This window comes from Centroberyx gerrardi, chromosome 17, assembly GCF_048128805.1.
Source record: "Centroberyx gerrardi isolate f3 chromosome 17, fCenGer3.hap1.cur.20231027, whole genome shotgun sequence".
NCBI lineage: Eukaryota > Metazoa > Chordata > Actinopteri > Beryciformes > Berycidae > Centroberyx > Centroberyx gerrardi.
Window position 1 is genome coordinate 5,282,906 of NC_136013.1, and position 20,360 is coordinate 5,303,265.

General features: G+C 46.7%; 2 protein-coding genes across 2 annotated transcripts; one reads left to right on the forward strand and one right to left on the reverse strand.

Annotated features, from left to right (window-relative positions):
* The first annotated feature begins 5 nt into the window (after nucleotides 1-5).
* Nucleotides 6-7,230, forward strand: exd2 (exonuclease 3'-5' domain containing 2). The gene is made up of 10 exons (XM_078289548.1): nucleotides 6-62; nucleotides 1,518-1,588; nucleotides 1,680-2,121; nucleotides 2,382-2,638; nucleotides 2,758-2,884; nucleotides 3,211-3,527; nucleotides 4,072-4,178; nucleotides 4,323-4,458; nucleotides 4,762-5,130; nucleotides 5,556-7,230. Exons 3-10 carry the CDS (start codon nucleotides 1,711-1,713, stop codon nucleotides 5,770-5,772), a joined length of 1,941 nt encoding a protein of 646 aa, XP_078145674.1. The 5' UTR covers nucleotides 6-62; nucleotides 1,518-1,588; nucleotides 1,680-1,710; the 3' UTR covers nucleotides 5,773-7,230.
* A 3,201-nt stretch (nucleotides 7,231-10,431) lies between these two features.
* On the reverse strand, nucleotides 10,432-19,310 carry LOC139922324 (BRD4-interacting chromatin-remodeling complex-associated protein). The gene is made up of 12 exons (XM_078289687.1): nucleotides 19,270-19,310; nucleotides 18,886-18,928; nucleotides 18,604-18,669; nucleotides 16,873-18,411; nucleotides 16,135-16,380; nucleotides 15,157-15,823; nucleotides 14,759-14,916; nucleotides 14,211-14,272; nucleotides 13,048-13,196; nucleotides 12,279-12,373; nucleotides 11,960-12,062; nucleotides 10,432-11,168 (listed from the first exon to the last, which is right to left on the reverse strand). Exons 1-12 carry the CDS (start codon nucleotides 19,308-19,310, stop codon nucleotides 10,432-10,434), a joined length of 3,906 nt encoding a protein of 1,301 aa, XP_078145813.1.
* Nucleotides 19,311-20,360: the final 1,050 nt, after the last annotated feature.

Below are 20,360 nucleotides of genomic sequence, written 5' to 3' on the forward strand. Positions count from 1 at the left end.
AATGAGAAACAAGTGTGCATGTGTATGAAAGCGGCGTTGTGGTGTTGGTGTAACACGTAAAGGTAAGACTCGAAATGCATCTATAAGTAAGCAAACGGACTGCGTTGCTAAAATGCAATAATGCCACCAATGCAGTCCAAATCATTAAAGAGCCGAGGAAGTTCAAGCTGCTACAAGCTGACTGGAGCTGTAGGAGTTGTAGCAGCAGCTAGCTAGCCTAGCTTGCCCTCGTAGTGAGTGCAGAAGCTTCGCATTAACGATTTGTCAAGCCAGCCAGTAGATAGACAGAATAATAGCGGAAGTTTGGCGATTTACCTTCAAAATAAAACCTTACCTGTAATGTTTATCACGTGAAGAAAAGTATACTAGGCAATGCATTGAGGTGTACATAGCCCCGATGCGTTCCGTTCTTTGTTGCATGGAGAGACCCGGCAGGCAAAAGCCATACCAAAAATTGACAATTAAATTCTGCCTTGCTTGTATGCACCTCTTGAAACATAACTTAAGACTGTTTTATGAGCCGATAGCGTCCTTTATTCAATTCGGTATGCGTCCAATACTCCAAGAAACACATATATCAGTAAAATATTAAGTTTTGTATCTGGTTCACCTGGCAACTCCTCCACAATCTTCCTCCAAAATAAGCCGCAGTGGTATCGAGCAGAGTGAGTTGAAAAGTTGAAATTTTATTGAAGTAACTTTAGCTTGGTGGGACACTTGTATGCCGAATTTACCAGAAAACTGTAATCATTGAGAAAAAGTTACGTCTTTTTCTGCGAGGTGTGCAACACTCTCCGATAAGCAATAAGTTACAACATTAAATTACAAGATATTTGAATTGAGTTTGGTGTGATGTTCTCTCAGTACAAGGGAACGGGATGTATCGGGGCCAGGGTTTACATAATTCCAAACCGTATCAAATTACTTACTGACATCATCACGCCTTAAGAGGAACACTTAAACACAAAAAAACATACCAGAAGACGGCAAGCCGATATTGGTTTTATTGTGGAAAAACTTTACCGGAAGTACTGTCTTTTATTGTGGCTGGCTTGACTGGTGCATCAACGCTAGTCCAAGTTGGCACACATTCAACTGATAACAAGCTTGCGTGACAGCACAGACCAAAGCTGTATGCTGGATTTAATCTGATCGTCACTTCATTCTAGACATGTCCTCAGCCCAACGAGCATTGCAGTCTATTAATACTATAACATACTAACGTTAGCTAGCCAGCGTTAGCAAGCTAGCTATCTAGCTAACGTGAGATAACTTGGCCAGCAAGCCCAGGTTGGTTGAGGTGAAGGTGGTCAATGCATTTCTGGCTTTGTCGTGAGAGTTAGTGAGTGTTATCTGGGCATGACGATGATATCTATGTCAAGGACTGCATTTTTCTTTTATCCAGCATATTGTTTTTAAAGTAGCCTACTGTCCCAATACTGGTAAGTTTGGCAATCGGGTATGAATGGCGCATTGATGGTGTAAATTTACCTACTGACTGGCAACCTGTTTCCCAGAGGGATGCGGTGCCTGTCCACATCACAGAAGCAGAGCCAGGTTTACAAGGCAGCCCACTGACACAGGAAAGGTAACGTTATTACTCTTGAGTAGAAAAACTGTTCAGTACACCTTGATCTGGGCACTGAAGGCAACTGGGCTCATGTGTGTTTCGACTCCAGGTTTGCACTTTTCAGCCCACTACAAGCCAAGATGTCTCACCGAGGGCCTCTAACTGCTGTCCTAACAACAGTCCTGGGGGCAACACTAGGAGGGCTGCTCGTATGGCGAGTCTACCGCTCGCACAGGAAGAGGCTGCCTTCCACTCAGAAGGTAGCCGATCCTGTGGAAGCTCCACATCCTGTGAAGGAGGACTTCACGGCGGTGGAGTGTCAACACGCACAACCGCCACATCTCGCCGAGAAGGACTTTAAGGCTGTGGAGAGTCGGACCGCACAGCTGCCCCGTCCTGTGCAGATACCCTCCGCTGAACAGCTGCTGGGGGTGAAGCCGGTGATGGTGAGCTGTGAAGAGGAGTGGCAGCAGCTGTGGCCCTCGCTGCAGAAGGAGCTGTCAGTCTTCCCTGTACTGGGGCTCGACTGTGAATGGGTAAAGACCAACGGCGTAAGAAATACCTTTTGCATGTTCTCATATACTTGGAGGAAAAATCCACCCTAAAACACTTGAACGCTGTTACGGTGTATTGTTCTTAAGTAAATTACAACACCTGATCATAAAGTAACGCCTTGACTACACTGAATATCGCAGATTGATGACATATGAGTGTAAGGGTATCGGAGGGTGGAATTTTCCTTTTTTTAAAACATCATTAGTTTTGCAAGTGTCTTTCTCCTGTCTGACCTGGCTGCCGTTTCCTGACCCAGGTGTCGGTGAAGGGCCGAGCCTCTGCCGTCTCCCTGCTGCAGATGGCGTCTTACTCGGGGCTGTGTGTCCTGGTGAGGCTGCTGCCGTTCCGCAGCGGGCAGCAGCCGTTCCCCCTGAGCCTAATGGAAGTCCTGCGCGACCCCCACATTTTGAAAGTTGGCGTCGGCTGCTATGAAGACGGCAAACGTCTGACTCGCGACTACGGCCTGCCGCTGGGATGCACAGTCGACCTGCGCTATCTTGCCTTAAGACAGAGGTACGGCTGGGTTGTTGCTCTTTCAAGCCTTTCTTTGTTTTGTTCCTAATCACATTATGATCATTTAAAGCTGTGTAAATTGCTGATCTCCTTCTCCACAATTCTGCTGACATTTTTAGGCAAGCTACGGTGAATAATGGCCTTAGTCTGAAGTCCCTGGCAGCAGATCTGTTGAATGTATCTCTAGACAAATCCCTGGAGCTGCGCTGCAGTGACTGGGAGGCCGATCAGCTGACACTGGAGCAGGTGACGATTCAAAATGCATTGCCGTTTTAACGTAGGCTGCTTGAAATCGGAATATCTTCGTTTGCCAAGTGCAATAAATGTACAGGGAATTTATCTTGGTGATGTCTGACACCTTGTATAAGAACAACAGGACCTCACATACAGAACAAAGGGAAAATGAAAGACGTACTATGGACAGTAGACTACAGTATTCAGCAGCTTAGTGTGATTTTATTTGCTTTTTTATTAGTTTTCAGCTTAAAAACAATGTAGTGAAATGATCAACAGTTCAAATGAGGTATGCTGTTGAGTTTTTCCTCTAAATCTCCCCGGTCCTCTCGCTCCAGATGTCCTACGCTGCCAGAGACGCCCAGGTTTCCATCGCTCTGTTCTTCCACCTCCTCGACCTCCGCTCCGAAACCAGCCCCGCCTCTTCCGGCGGGAGCAGCTACTCCGAGCTGTCCGCCCGCTGCCAGGGCCTGGTGGACGTGCCCTTCAGGGGCCGAGCCGGAGGCGACGGAGAGGAGAAGGCCGCGGACGGAGAGAAGAGACGACGGACCAGGAAGCAGCCCACCTACGAAAGCCCAGAGTCTGGAGATCAGCAAGTCCCAGACCCTCGGAAAAATAACAAGAGAAAACCACTGGGTGTGGGCTATTCTGCCAGGTGAGCGCCCAGGCAGACCAGGAAACTGACATTTCCATCCAATGGCATTCCAAAATACACCAGTCACTTTCACTAGTTAACCAGCCGTATGTTTATAATGGAAAGAGAAACCGTACACCAGTGGTTTTCATACATATGCCATCAAAAGTATCACGGTTTTCATTCTGCCCTAACATCACAGCAGCTCATTTCACTGATTAGTTCCTCCTCTCTGTGCTAATCAGTGAAATCAGCTGCTGTAGTGTTTGGTTTGGTGTAAAAACCTGCAGACTCTTGGGTGTCCATGGCACATGCTTGAAAACCACTGTTCTGGGTGGCTACCTGCCAGTGTGGCTGGTACAGCGGACCGACTTTCCCACCACAGCCGACATTTACCAGCATGTGTCTGGTGGTTGGTTTTCCATTACGGTCCTGCTTGCCTGTCCAATGTTCTTCCATTGTGGAACATGAATGATGTTGACCCGAAAGCCACTTGTTGAAAGTTAAATGGGTTGTAGGGATTTGAAGAGCTTGGATCAGCAGCCTCTCCCTCTCTCTGTTCCAGGAAGTCTCCTCTCTATGATAACTGCTTCCTCCATGCACCAGATGGCCAGCCTCTGTGTACCTGCGACAAGAAGAAAGCCAAATGGTACCTAGACAAAGGAATAGGAGGTAAACCAATAACTCAAATGTGTAAAATTAAAACGCATTTAATATCATTTATCTTGCTTCTCTTACTCATAACTAAGGGCTGCTTTTTAATGTTGGCAAATGCCTAAAAATATAATGCTATGTGCATCTCTCATCCTGACCCAGAGCTTCAGAGTGAGGAGCCTTTCATAGTGAAGCTGCTGTTTGAGCCGTCGGGACGTCCCGACTCGCAGCAGGACTACTATCTCACCGCTAAGGAGAACCTCTGTGTGGTCTGCGGCAAAGCAGATTCCTACATTAGGTTTGGCACACTTTACGTTAATTTTGTTTTTATTTATTTCATCTGCAATTGGAAGTCTGGTGTTCCAAAATGCTGTATATGTTTTAGGGAAAAAAAATACATATACATACTATAAATACTAATATTTCTAGAATTTATTGAGGGTCTATTGTGTAAATGTGTGATAATTTTGTCAACCAAGGACTTCAGTTGCTGACAATGCTTTAATAACATTTTTTGCACTCAGTTACGTTTTTTCATTATGGAGTGACATTTTTCTCTTCACAAATGTGATTTAACTCGTAATCTCCTCGGGTCGCGCAGGAAAAACATCGTCCCGCACGAGTACAGGCGACATTTCCCCACAGAGATGAAGGACCACAACTCCCACGACATCCTGCTGCTCTGCACCGCCTGCCACGCCGCCTCCAACGTGCACGACTGCTTCCTGAAGCAGCAGTTGGCCGACGAGTTCGCCGCGCCCCAGGGCTGCGAGGAGGGCGTGCGCCTGCTGGAGGACTCGGACCGGCGGCGGGTGCGGTCGGCGGCCCGGGCGCTCGTCAGCGCCGGGGACGGCCTGCCGGAGCAGCGGCGGGACGAGCTGCAGGCGTTCATGAAGAGCTTCCTCAGCGTGAACGAGGAGCAGGAGCTGACGGCCGAGGCTCTGCAGCGGGCCGCCAGTTTGGAGACCAGGTGAGAGTCCGGATCCTAGGGGTGGGGTTTCTTTTGTCCGGAACACAGTGGATACGTTTATAATTTGCGTTTTTGTATTTGGTAAGTTGATGGTTGGTTACTAAAGGTTAGTAAAATGGAGCTAATCCTATGAAACTCACAGGTAGCTTGTTTATTCATAGTGTTCCCATGAGGTCACATGCATTTCCTCCTATTTTCGCTGTAAATATGTGCTTTACCATATTTACAGCTCATTGGCTGTGGCTGTCATTTGGATTTTGATGAGGTGCCTGCTGTATTCTTCATAGAAGTGATGAAGGCAGCTGATGAACTAGGGAGCTGACATCACATTTAAACAAACTAATAATTAGATCTGTGTCATTGCTATGAATGTGCCGTGGGACTGTGCAGAACTTGTCTTCTCACTGCTCGTCTCTCCTCTGCAGGATCTTCAACGAGGCCTACGTGCCTCACGGGCTCAAGGTGGTGCGCGCCCACGCTGAGCTCGGCCTGCGGGGGCTGATGGACCTGGAGCGCCGCTGGAGGCAGCACTTCCTCACCGCCATGCAGCCGCGCCACCTGCCTCCCCTCTGGTCCGTCGACCACAACCACAGCAAGTTCCTCCGCAAGTACGGAGAGGACCTTCCCATCCAGCTCAACTGACCCGCCGCTCCCCCCTGCAGGGAGAACGACGAGCAGAACGCCAACCAGGGCAGGAAACCGAACTTTCTCACCCACCGGTCAAAGTGCCGAACGGAATTCAAAGTTCCGCAGCCACTTTCAGTCATTTTATAAGCCAAATTGCTTTTTTTAGAGTAGAGACCGGTGGTTTACCTGTGTGGTTGAGTACACAATCTTACCAGCGACGATTGAAATGCACCAGCATGTGGCTGGTGTCGAGTTCCCACCCTGGTGTCAGCGGGGCCATGATGGGGCCGGGGGGGTGTGTGCGTGTGTATGTGTGTGTGTGTGTGTGTGCGCGTCGATGCACTGGGTCTGTGGTGGCTGAAGGAGGGCGTTTCACTCTGATCCTGTGGTGCCAAGTATGTGAGAGCCAGTGAGCCGCTGCTAGTCTGCCACCCAGACCCTGAATGAACTAAATGAACTAGAGCAGAGACTGGCCGCAGTCCCAGAACAGTCTGCCTGTGGAGAAGAAAGCCAGCACTGAATCTGAAGAACACTAACTCCACAACGCCATGGTGGAGGTCATGCGATTGCATATGGACACTTGTTTTTTTTATGGAAAATGATTCTTTTAGAATAAGCTGTAACCTGCTCTTAATTTCCTCCTAAAATTACTTAATATCCCCCCCTGCAGGTTAGCAGCTCTTATTACCTCTGTCAGTTCAAAATTGTTTGCTTTGCAGAGAGAGGGTCATTTTAACATGACCTAATACTAAAATGATGTATGGAGCTCCCCCACTTAATTTTCAGCCTATTGTCTGTCTTCAGTCAATAGATCAAGGATGGGTTTCCCAAAAGAATCTTGAAGTGAAGTTCATCTTTACTCTATTCCCTTACAATAATGAGCTTGGTCTCGAGATGCTTTTGGACCAGTATGAATTCATCCCAGATGGTGACCATCCATTCTCAGGGTTTTCTTTTTTTTTTGTTTTGTTTTTGGAGGGGGAGAGAAACGCTAAGCAGAGAGAAGTTGGCTCATTGACTGGATCTTGCAAACTCCTGATGTTCCCATGTCCTGGCACTGTTTCTCCTGACGGTTGGGACACCTCCATGGCTCATGTTTTAATGTGCCTCTTAATCCCCTAACTTGACTGGAGACTTGTCACAGTATCAAGACATGGACTCGCTCCAATTCGCAGCGCTTTCATTCCAGCGTCGCTTCACCACAACCCACGATGAGAGAAAAGGTGCCAACTTTGATGTATTTGTTTCCTGAGAGTGATGAACTAGATGGGTTATGAAGATGGCCTTAAAGACAAACCACCCTTTGCAAAGCATAGATTTTCATCTTTTGAGTATGATGAATGAATTTATTTATATCAAACTAAATTATGAAGCCGGCTTAGTCTTTTATTTGCATTTGCCCAGATGTAACCCCTGAAGCTGTTTTTGTTTCCCTAAATTGTAAATGGTAAAAAAATAAAAGTCTTGTTTGTATTTTGCTTTGTTGTGTTTGTCTGGTATCAGTTATCAGTCGAGGTGAACATGTGCTTTCACATCCAGCCCCTGCTTAAAAAGACGTGACCACATTCACTGTTTTCAGTTTTTTATTTCTTACAAAATCACAGTTTAATAAATAGTCTGTAAAAATGAGTACAAAAGCGGTTTTCTTAACATTTCATATATGAATCACTCGTGACTTTCAGGTCAAAGGAGTCTTTAGTTGGATTTCGTCAGGAATGACATTTTTTTTACAATCTAGTTTTGCTGAATTAAGGCCTCTTGATTTTGGCATCAGAACAATCTGTCAGTCAAATGTTTTGTATCTGAAGTTGAATTAGTGTAGGATGTGAGCTCCCCTGGTTTCACAGTTCAGTCAGGAAAAAAATAACATTACAAATAAATAATACCAAATGGCTTAACATGCAGATGTAATCCCTTTCTCCTAAATGCTGTCAAAACTAAAGTACAAGCATATTTCTAATGGTCAGTGTTACACACTGCAGACATATGCAAGAACAACAATGGCACATGAGGCTGCTTCATTTAAGGGGAATTCCATTAAAGTTGACTTGGGTTGTCGTCCTTCAGTCTGATAATGTCATGGGACTGACTTTTTCCTTAACAAATTTCCTGTTCACAAATCAAAACATTAGAAAATGGGAAGAGTTTTTAGTCAACTTTAGGAAATATTTTGTCAGAATAAAAACCCGCAAGTAAATTTTGGTGGAATTCCCCTTGAAGAAGTTTAGCGGTGACAAGGAGTGCAATCCCGTGTTGTGAACGACACTCTGACATCTTTACTGCATTACAGCGAAACCTCCGTCAGGGTGGAGGCACACCTAAAGATTTATTCATCTAAACTCCCAGCTTTGCTCCAGTTTTACTTGGGACTAGTTCTGGTCAGAATCCTCTAGTGTGTGTCCACCCTTAACTACTGCAGAGGTTTTAACATTTTTCAACACTATATTACTGCATATTATAACGACTCCTTTTGTTCATTCCAGCAAAAGACAATTTTTACATAGAAAAAATAATAATGTAATTCAAGAAATGAGAAGGCCTGTTTTGATTTAGCCCCTAATCTCTTAGAGGCTAGAAGGGTTTTTGAAGGGACAGGTTGGCATTACTTTCACATTTCAAAACGTTTTTTAAAACTTCACATTAATTAGTCTTGTTTCTTTGCAGTTTCCAGTTCCTTAAAGGTACGCTGAATTAAAATAAGGCATATTCTAAACATTTCCAATTTGCAGTCAAACCTTGACCCCTAACAATATCTCCAAAAGCTAAATTTGAAGCACATTTTCAATTTATATTACATAAATTAAGAGACATAATTCGTAGCTTTTACATTGACCTTCAAGATGAATTCCATTTACAAAGAGCAATTCTTACACGTGTCATAAGGGAGAGTGGTATAACCAATACAAATCATCTTTATCGTTTCGTTATGACCTTGCTCTCTTACGTATGCGTCATTTCATGTGAACAGAATTCACATTTCCCACACAGACCAATAGATTGTCACATTAACATAAGATGTCGCTAAATCATATTGCTCCACAATGGCGGCTCGAAAATAAATCTTCAGCTTAGTACAGTGGGCTACAAACCAATAATCCAATAAATAAATAAAAACACAACCTCCAAATGCGGGTTATGTGAAGCTGATGATTCCTCTAGTTTTTGGTCAAAGGCTGTTCGATGATGCAGTCGAAGTAGCGAGGCTCTAATGCTCAAGCTGTCGAGGAAAAAACAACACAACTGCAGTTTTGGTGTTTTTTTTTTCTTTCTTGAACTGAAAGTGTACATGGTCATGTATGTGTTGAGTGAGTTTCATGACCCCTTGAGCCCTTGAAACATGTTAGAAACACATTGTATGCTTTCTAAAATACACGGGCTTCGATGAGAAACTAAGAATCCTTCATTCCTGAAAGATAAACTTTGCAGATTTGTGTGTTTTTTTTTTGTATCCGACGACAGCGATAAGCAAGACAGGCAAAGATCTCCCTCCTTCTCACTGCACCACCACCGCTCCCAACAACCCTCTCTCCTCATTATTGCTTGCATGTTAACACATATGGGAACCGTTCTTGTCTTCGAAAAACAGACAGAAAACTAGGAATATTTCACAGTCGGACTCCAGCGCGAATGACGACAACAAGGGTCAAAACTGAAAAGCACGACTCTGTCAATCTTTTGCGCCCCCCGGGTTCTTCATCTGCTGTAATAAGGACAGGCTCCAGTGCACGTTTATTAGGGGAAGAGACACAACATCGACATTTGCTGGTGTATTCAGGATGTAGCAGGTCAACAAATTCTTTGGAGTTCATTCGATAAGCCGAGATGGAGCCTGCCAGATTTCATGTACCATCCAGTCGCAGGATGCAATGTTTCACATAAGCACTGACGCACTCGATCTCAACAAATGATCACCTCAAACGCACTATCTCCTTCTATCCAGGCAAACAAAGTCAAACAAATAAATTTCACGTACATACACTCGTCGCACGCTTGCAGCGCAGACACACAAACTTACTGCCTCTCTCGACTGGATCGACGCAACTCATCTTAAAACACGATTGGCACAGATTATCAAAATAAATACCCTGGAAGCTTGGCACTATGCAAAAGAAAATTCACATTTGAAAGGAATCTTATAAAAAACTATTGAATAATCTCAGTCTACTCCACATGTTTCGTTTTCCTCACTATTACTTATATACTATATGCTGATGAAGGTCACACCAGTGTGTCGTAAACCTCTGAATGACTTTAAACTACCACTGAAACAATATAGCTCCTATTCAAATAGATTTTTTTTTCCACAAACATGTACATCAAAATGAAGTATCTAACATCTATCGACTATAGATAGTGCTGTTGTCTGGTATGCATCTCTTTTTAGTGCCTCTTAATCTTTTTCTTCTCATCTTCCTCCCCTCCTCCTGTCACACAATCAGTTTCTTAAAAGTAATCTCTGAAACCCAGAACAAAATCTCTTTTAAATTGCTCGGACATTTGCCATTTTGGTTCTGGGAACAGAAAAGAAGTCAAGATTCCTGCTTACCAGGAAGTATGCCTTCCTTCGTTCAGTTTCAGCCGCCTCCACTTCTGGTTAGACCCATGTCAGGTGTAACTGCGGCCTGCTGACAGATGTTCGTATGGCGATGCGGACGTCTGTCAGGGCGGATGACCTCACAGCTGCCCCCCCAGGATGCTGGTGACAGCCTGGTCCAGTGAGGGGCCGGCCGGGGCCCGGGGCTGGGCCGCGGTGGGGCCCTGCAGGCGCTGCAGCTCCAGGATGCTGTCGATGGCACTCTGTAGATGTTCACTGAGCATGTTGTCCTCCTGGAGGGGCGGCGGCGGCGGCGGGCTGGACCGAGGCGGCGGATCCGGTCGGTAGCATTTCAGCTTGGGGGCGCTGACATCTTTAGGAGGCAACTCAAAGCAGGCAGCCTGTGGCTCTGGCATAGAAAGGGGATTTGGGGCTTTTATTTTGGAATCAGGTGCTGTCTGTGCTTCGGCGGCCCCGTCGCAGGATGGGATGTCCTCAGCGGCTTTAGCAGGCAGAACTCCATTGGAGATCTCCTCGCCGCGCTGAGGATGCCGGGGCTCGCCGTCCGGTGCCTGAGAGTTGCGCTCACTCACAGCACCGCCGCCGTTGGTCAGCTGGCCGGTGTGGTCCCTCTTCAGGCCCGGGTCGCAGGCCGAGTTGTGGACCACTTTGCGGGAGCCGGACTCCTGCTTGATGGTGAGCCTGAGAGCCCCCCGGGAGCTGGAGCGGTACGTCTTGAGTCCCGGAGGCCGGTCGGAGAGCCTGGTCCAGGCCGGGGGGGAGGAGGGGCTGATGGAGGAACACGGGTGGGAGGGGCCAGTGGCGTACGCACCATGAGGGGAAGACGCTGAAGTAGCCAAGGCCGTCATAAATGACTCTGGAATGAACAAACATGTGATTGACTGAACACCGTCACCCTTTTAAAACCCTTTTTGAACACATCACCTACTATTTCCCACTCTGGACCAGGCACAATTCATAACTTCACTCAATTTCTATACTTGTGTTGGACAACTTAATTCAACTCGAGTCCAAATATATTACAGCGTTCCTATTCATTCTCACTAATCAAAGTCTATTCTATTTCCAGGACTAATCCATGACATTCAGAGGCTTTTCCATTACCAATACCGATGTTCTAATTTTGTTAAATAGTTTGTTTGAGGGTTGCATGTTTTGTTTTGGCTAGCTCCAACTATCACTTGGGATTTACATAATCAGAAAATTAGATTTTGGGGTTATTATTATTCCTTCAGAGGTTCCCAGCAGCCAAGCCTATATTTAAAAATGTTTTCAAGACCATTCTGTCATTTTTCCAAGTTTTTCACTGATGTAGGAATCGCATATACTAGCTCTTAACCAGCCACATAACCTCTCATTTGTCATAACTTTGAACCTTTATATATTCTGAGCATGCATCGTCTTTTTCAGTGCCATCCTGCTTCACATTTACACAGACACATTCACACCTGGGAGCTGCGCTGGAGCAAATATGGAGGTTAAGTTCTTTGCTCAAAAGCCATGCAAAACTAGTTTGTGAGGAAATGGACAGTATTACTCATTCACTTTTCCTGCTCAGTCCAGGGATTCGAACCAGTAAGCGTCCAGTCAAAGCAGGCAGTCTGTCTAGAGGGTACAGAGGCCCCTGTTATCTGCTGGGACACTGACCTGGGTCTCTGCGGGCTCTCCGCCTGTCCTCCCCCAAAGCAAATCGCTCAGCCTGGAGGAAGAGACGCTCCAACATCACCATCTCTGCTGATGGACTCTCCTGCTGTGGAAACCAATAAGGTTGCGATCACACCTACAGTTCGTTTTCTTTGGTCTGAACCGTAGTGGAAAAGTTGACTTTGTTGCATTTTTGTATTGAGTTCGTTTAGAATCACACTTCATCCCACCAGGTTAGAGTCCAATTAGAGAGAGATTTGATTACAGCCGAGATAGATACAGATTTTACAAACATAGTGATGGAGAAAGATATGTGTCTTACCTGGGTTTCTCCAATCAGTAGCTGCCTGTATTTGTTGACCATGTCCTTGGTGCGTTTCAGCAGGAAACCTGACACAGTGTCAAACTCCTGGTCCACTGTGCAGAGGAGAGAAAGGATCATTACACTCAGAATAACAATGTTTCTGAAAGGATTAGACCCTAATGTGGGATCTGAAAGTTACAGAAGGGTTAAGGGTTAAAGCTATACTGTATATACCCATATGTTTGGATTGAAGCTGAACTGAAAGCTGATGTTTTCTGCAAATATTCAGTATCTTTAAATTTGACCCTTTTTGATGCCAAAAAATCCCTAAAGTACAAGTGTTTATTGTTTTCCCCAGAATTGTATTCCTGGTAGGATTTAGAGCATGGGACACTAAAACTCTCCACTGAATTACTGATCAATTTTACAATAAATATGAAATCAGACTGCATCCTATCCATCATATCGGAGGTGGACAACACTTACTGGCTGATATACGATTTTTAATAAAAGGTCCAATATATCCGCAAATTGACACAGTATATCAGTCTGACCATAATATCTACTTATTTACCTGAAGTTTGTCATTCAGTATCTCTAAAATATAGAGGGTCCACTTCTCATTTTGTCATTTTGGACTTAAGTAACCAGCTGCTGTCACTTTTTTTGAGATAGCATTTAGTTAGTTTGGGAACAAAACTCTTCAACTGATAAGCTCAGAAAAAACAATCTGATTAATTTGGTCTGTACATGTCAGTGGTGCAGACATCCGCCGATGCTCACTAACCTGAATTGAAGTCATCCTGAGTGGGCAGGGGACCGGCACAGGTGTGGTAGGGCAGCAGGCGCCTGACAGCGTCCTCCAGGGTGGAGAAGGGAGGGCCGGTGTGTGGACTCTGGACCGCTGCATGGTCCAGACAGAGCTGCTGCTGGAACCTGACGGACACAGTGAAGCTCTATGAGTACGGATGAAGCTCAGCCAGAACGCCTGCCTGTGCTGCTACATATAACAGCTTGAAGACTACAGGCTATTAAAGTAATAATCTGTGACGTTTTCATGTAAATAAATTTACATTTTGCTACTCTCTATTGCCGATTGATATAACACAATAGTGATTCAACCTATGCACAGTTCATGAAAGCTGTGACATCACAGTACAGTACAGTACAGAAAGTGCAGTGCAAAAACACTTCAGCAATGAGCACTTAGCACCAAAGGTGTCGCCAAAATAATGAACAAAAGAATCTTGCAGATTAACACTTTAAACACAAACACTTCAGGATAGGATAGATTGAGCGTAGTACACAGCACTATTACTGCTATTAGCACCCAGAGGAAACTCACACTAACACACAGAGAACATTCAGTAAAAGTAGCAGTAGAAGTAGTAGTAGCAGTAGTAGTAGTAGTAGTAGTAGTAGGAGTAGTAGTAAGAATAGTATTAGTAGTAGTAGTAGTAGTCCTAGAGGACTCAGATGAAAATATATTTAGTCTAGGATTAGGCTTAGGTCATGTCTGTGAAACTAGCCAATTGTTAATAAATTAATTAAATAACTGGCTAATTATTACTGAGGTATGAAACCTTCTCTCCAACACCTCATATCCACTACGACAATTAAAATCAAGCCAAGCTATCTCACTTAGTTAGAATAAAGAGTATCATCCCCTCTATGTTATGAAAACCACTGCTGCCACTGAGAAACCAAATCCAACTTCAGTGATTCTGAGGTTTTTACCTTTGAGGTTTAAGCTCTACGCTGTCCTGTACTCTCGTGACCTTCGGGACAATGACATCCATTCAAAACTCATGACAAAATATGAAAAACGCACCGTCGTCGGTCTGAAAAGAAGACCGTATTTTTCCTAAATTCGAGTGAAGTAACTTTCTGAAGGTTTCACCCAGCAGTACAGAGTAAAATCAACATTAGATGCGGTGCTCTGCCTCTTACCTGTGCCTCCGCATTGCTGGTGTGAGCCTCTCCTCTCTCTCCTGCTCCACAGGACCTGCCAGCTGGCATGTGGATAACATTTTGGATGACATCAAAGGATGGAAACAGGGGTGCATTTTAAAGTCATTAATAATAAGTTTGCTGTATTTAACAAATGATCAGTTCAAAGCCTGCAGCTGTCTCCATTTCAGGGCTGGAGCCAACTCAGTTTAGATTCACTCAATCCACAAAGGAAATTCCTTGACTCATTATAGAAACTTCAATCTCAGTTATTAAAAAAAAAAAAAAAAAAGGAAAAAAAAGGAAACATATAATAATAATACAAATAAGAAATAAAATATATAATAAAAATACAAATACAAAAGTAAATCAATAGTTTTTATAATATGTGTAATAATCATAATAATAATAATTGTCATAATAATAACCATAATAATCATAAAAGTTATAGACTGGATATAAGAACCTCTTTTTTGAATTTGGAAGAAAACATACTGTCCTTCTCAAATTAACTGGATTGAAAGTGAATTGACCTGAACCACGCTCACCTTGGTGCCGGTCTGCTGGCTCGTCTGGATGGGAGGCCCCTGCCCACGCTCCCTGGGAGCCGGGGGCCCGTGAGCCTGGACACCCTGGGGTGCAGGAGAGGGTGGATGGACATCGAGAGTAAACGCTTTACCCTCTACGGCCAAGGCAGCTGTTGGCTCTGATGATGAAAACACAGATGGGAATGTCGATGATGACAAAGGTGGTGATGATGATGATGACAGTGATGATGATGATGATGATGATGAGTGAGGATGATGATAATAACAAAAATGACAATAAGGATTATAGTGATGGTGACAGTAACAGCAACAACGAGGGAGAAAGAGTGAAAATAGTTAGAATTTCAACAAAAAGAACCTATTGTTGTGTTATATTTACATGGTGGGATCAGACTCACTGTTTTGTGTGTGCTGTTGGACAGCAGGGTCTTCTCCTCCGTTGGAGAGACTGGCAGACAGAGCCATGAGGTCAGGCTGCTGCTGAGGCACCGAGACGCTGACAGGCAGAGGGGAGGGGCTGCTATAGACTGAAGTCTGGACCTGGACCAAGGACTGGGACTGGGGCTGGGGAACTGAGACCTGGACCTGGGCCTGGACATGGGGAACTGAGGCCTGGACATGGACCTGGGACTGGGGAAATAAGGCCTGTGGGACCTGGACCTGATGATGGATCTGGGACTGAGCCTGGGACTGGACCTGATGATGGACCTGGGACTGGACTTGGGGATGGGAGACTGTAGCCTGGGGGACAGGATTCTCCGGTCCAGGCGTAGCCAACGGTGGCCCACTTGGTGGGGAGAAGCTTGCAGGAGCTACGCTCCCTGTGACCTGAATGGGAGGGGAGGAGCAGAGCAGGGGCGTGTCCTCGGGGTCTGAGGGGAGTGGAGAGGCCTCCACACATTGGTCTGCCATCACGGCGCGGGTGTCAGCCTGACCAATGACTGCATGCGTCTGCGGCTGGGCCTCTCTCTCATTGGCCACGGGGGAGGAGAGGGACTCCATTGGCACCACTGGCAGAGCTCCAACCAGTAGCTCAGATGACGTAATAGGAGAACTAAGTGCTTGCTGTGGTAAAAATGATGAAGAGAGAAACATAAATGGAGTTACATCAACAGTAAGAACCATCATTAGTGGATAGGAAAGACTTTTACATTATATGGATATAAATTAACTTCAGCATTTAGTCGCTAAATGGAGTCGCTAAATTAAAAAAAAATGCTACAGAGAGAAAATGATCATGAGTCATCTGAATACTGAAACACTGTAAACACAACCATCATTATTGTGGAGGCAGCACTTCCACAACAACATTCAAATGTAAATCAGCTCAAGCATTTTGCCACTAAGTGAAAATCCTGGTTTGCTGATGCTCTGACCTGTTGCAGATGTTGCATAAAGGCCTGGTTCTGGGTCAAGGAGTGGGTCAAGGAGTGGGTCACCTCCTCCACTACTTGGGTCAGGTCCGCGGGGGGCATCAGGAGTTTGGGCAGCTCCACGACTGGATCGGGGACCAGAGGAGGTTCTGGGGGCGGCTGTAGGACTGTCACTACAGGAGGAGAAGGGGACTGGAGCCCTGCAGCGGCGGGCTGCACAGAGACGTGCTGGAGAACGTGTCCGTACGGCTACAGGAGGAGACAACAGCTACAGTCAGAGAGCTCAGACCTGAGTCAAACACCAGTGGAAAATACCTTTTTTGGGTTGTTTTCACCTGGTTTGGTGCCAGAGGGATGGGGTTTGCCACTGAAGACAACACAGTGAGTACCAGCAAGTTTAGACAAGTGCAGCTAAGTCAATTTAATGTACTTTTCTATGATTGACCTGATACTATGTGAACTGTTCTGATGCAATAAACCCCAGCCATCAGGTTCTCCAAGCAGGTTAAAGCAAATGCTAAGAGTTATTTGCAACTAATATTTGACCCAGATCTGATATAGCCACTATTTTGAGTATGGGTTTTAAAAAAGACAGTACAACTACAGCATCAAATGGCTCATTTACATTTTAAATTTACACTCCTGGCTTTGAGTAGATCTCTAGCTGAAGCAGGACATCTATCTGGTTTCAAGTCTAGCTTTGGAATGCTAGCTCCAGAGACTGGAGTGGCTGCACCTCACCTGTGGGAGTTGGTGAAAAGTCTCTTCTGAGCTGGTCCTCTCTTCTGGGACAGCTCTCTCAGGCAGCAGCACCACAGACGCCTGCTGGAGGCTCAGCTGTCCCTCTGTCACTCCTGCCTGAGGACCCTGGGCCTGGGTGGCAAAAGGCAGCCCCTGTACTACCGGGGGGCCGTTCATGATAGAGATGGAAGTGAGATCTGGGGGCAGCACCCCAGAACTGTTGATCAAGGTAATGTGGTTCCCCAGGGCGGGACTGTGGACCAGGGTGGCTCGCTGCCCCTGCCCTCCCGGAGTGTAGGTTCCAGCCAGCTGCGCTGGCATCTGGAAGACAGTAGGGGGTGCTGACTGTAGCTGCAAAGGTCCTGAAAGCACAGTGGCCTGGCGGAGCGCTAGCTGCCCTGTAGGGGTGGTGAAGACGGGGCTGAAGTTCAGCTGTCTTTGGGGTACAGTAAGGATCTGAGAGCCGTCTACAAGGTGCCCAGCGGAGGGAGTCATGCTGTGGACCGACGGCCCATGATGACTGGTGGTGAGCAGCGGTCGAGCTGCACTGGCAGGCTGGGAGATCGTCACAGGGCACTGGCCCGGAAGAAGGAACTGGTTTTGGCCTTGGAAGAGTCCCTGAGGCTGAAGCACAAAGGAGCCGCCCTGGTTGACCAGCTGTAAGCTGACAGGCTTGTGGAGCTGCTGGGTCGGCTGCGGCTGTGGAGGTGGAGGCTTTGTGCCGGGAGGTTGGGACAGTAGAATATTTGACGAGGCAGTCCCAGGGACAAACGTAAGACCTGGGGCTGGTTTCTGCCCAGAAGGCTTGGGGCTAATTTGAACCAGTCTGGGCTGGATGCTGATGGGCAGCTTGGGCTGGATGGGCAGAGGGGCGCGCTGCAGGAGGATGCCCGGTGCTGCTGTTGTCGCTCTCAGGGTCGGGGCGAGAAGATGACGGCCCGTCACACTGGGCACCGCCTTGTGAATGATCATACTGGAGCCCTGGGCAGGACTCAGAGAGAAGGAGGTCTCAGGAGAAGGAGCGGGGAACACATTTCCAGGCAGGAGCCCCATCAGCTGAGGAGGGGCAGCGGGCTTCAGAGAAGGGCAGCCGGGCCCAACAGCCAGAAGGGAGGGCTGGGGAGGCTCCACCGCTGCCTGGGTGTCCCTGGGCAGAGCTGGGGTGATGGGCAAGGTCACTGATTTGGTGAGGAATGGTACAGTAGGTGGGGAGAGGAGAGGGGCCGGTGAGTACAGGGAGAGGCCGTCCCCAGGTTGGGCCAGGCCCGCCTCCAGAGCCATGGTCTGCTCAGTGATGTCAGCCTCCTGGAGGCTTTGCTGGAGGATATCACATGCCACCTCCTCCTCCTCCTCCTCTTCCTCCACTTCTGCCTCCTTCCCCTCACATCCCGCCTCCCCAGGCCCGCCCTGTGCCACCCGCGGGTCCTCTCCTCCCTCCGGCGATGACAGGAGGGCCTCCTCCAGGAAGGACAGATCCACACACCCTGGTGGAGGCGTGTCTGGGGAGTCCCTGTCATCTCCCAGCAGAGAGACAGGGCTCTGGGAGAGGGAGAGAGACAGTGGGAGACGGGGGGACACAGAGAGGGGGAGAAAGGAAAAGGAGGGGAAAGTCATGTTATTAGCAGGAGTTAACAGGAAGCAGTTACAGGCACAGACGGAGAGAGGAAATCATTCTCATGGGGGAAAATGCTGGTTGTTGTGACGCTGCTGGCTGTGGATCCAGACACTCACCGGGGCATCTGTGAAGAGGGAGGGCTCCCCAGAGGAGGAGTTAATGAGCAGGTCTTCAGTCTGCAGCTGGTGGGATGAAACGATTCAGTCGCTTTTTAGGCTGGGCTCGCATAGTCATGGTGAGAAACGCATGCGGTGTTACATTATAAATCCCTTTCACGCTGTTAGCTCTGCTCCACACATCCCGCAAGATTGTGCCAAGAAATATTTCAAGCTCTGAACATATCATTTACACTATTGATTTTTATTCGAGTCCCTCTCTATTTGAGACTGTTTTGTTACCTCATTGGTCCCATGAAGGAAGTCGTTCAGGGCTTGGGGGTCACTGTGAAAGACGAAGAGCGGGACGAGATTAGAATCAGAATCAAAATCACTTTAATGCTGGTGAAAATGGCACAGTGACATATTGACAACCTTGACTTTTGCAGTACATAGTACACAACAAAATATGATACGTCAACAGGATCTTACGTCCAGTGTCAAAGTGACCGTGCACGACATACTATGGGCATTAGACTACAGATGTCATTCTAGATATTAAACGTTATATAGCCAACAAAGCCCTGTTCAAATGATTTTATCATTCACTCTTGATGATCTACAGGATCATGTTCATTTCTGCTGCATAATACACCAAACCTGCGCAATAATCAGAGAGAGACTCACCACAAAACATCAAGTAGACAAGTCCCATCTTCATCCTCCATGTCAACTGAGGGAAAGAGGAGGTGGAATAAGGCAATGATGTAAACAACACTTTCCATTATGGGGTAATATGGAGAGGATGAAGCAGCTAGGGGCAATATTTACATGCATTCCCCTTGTTCCAGTTTACCTGCTCTTCATCCCCCTAATTACAAATTGAGCAAATCGCCCACTGTCAGCCAACAACAATGAGAATCTTAAGCTCTTCAATTTCCTCACCCATGTGTTCAGACGGAGACCGAACATGTGGACCTACTTCATATGTAAGAGGCCCCATACAGAGCGGTCAGGCTGAGTTCTCGTGGTGGCCTCATGGGAAACTCTGGCTGGCTGTCAGGGTCTGGAAGTGGACGGATGCCAGGCCGAGGCGGCGGGACGGAGACGGATCCTCCCTCTGCCGGGGCATCGCTGTGTCTCGCAGTGTGGGAAGCCGGCGGGGAGGCTGGGGGGCACAGACCCACACGCCGTCAGGTCACCTGAGGTTATCACCAGCCAAAACACATTTTCATCTCAGCAGTGAGACATAAGATCAATATATGATTCATCAGTTTCTTTGCCAGCTGGTTTCATGGGCTGTTGTGTGCTTTTGCAGAGACAGACACACACTTGGGAGAATAGTCTCAATCTTAGCACCAATAATAACAATATTTTTTGACTGTATTGATTATGCCAGAGGCTGAAGGAAAAATGGAAGCTATTGTTGTGGCTATCACTGGCAACACAGACACGGGAAAGGCAAATCTGGACGCCTCAGTTGTAAATAGATGGCTCCCCCTGCGCCTGGATGAGACTTGTCCTCATGGCTGGTTGGAGCAAACAGCAAATGTGAAAAGCTCGCCACAGTGCAGCCAATTATAATATTACTCTCTCCCTCGCTCGATTTCCAGGGGAGGTCCCTTAAAAAAGACAAACCTCCCTCACCGATTCCACTGACATATTTTTGTTTACAACACGACAACCGCATTAACACCCTCAAGGTACCGCATCGCCCAATGAAATACAGGCAAACGACCCTCATCAAAACCTGCAGCGGCAAGTGCATGCTATTCTCT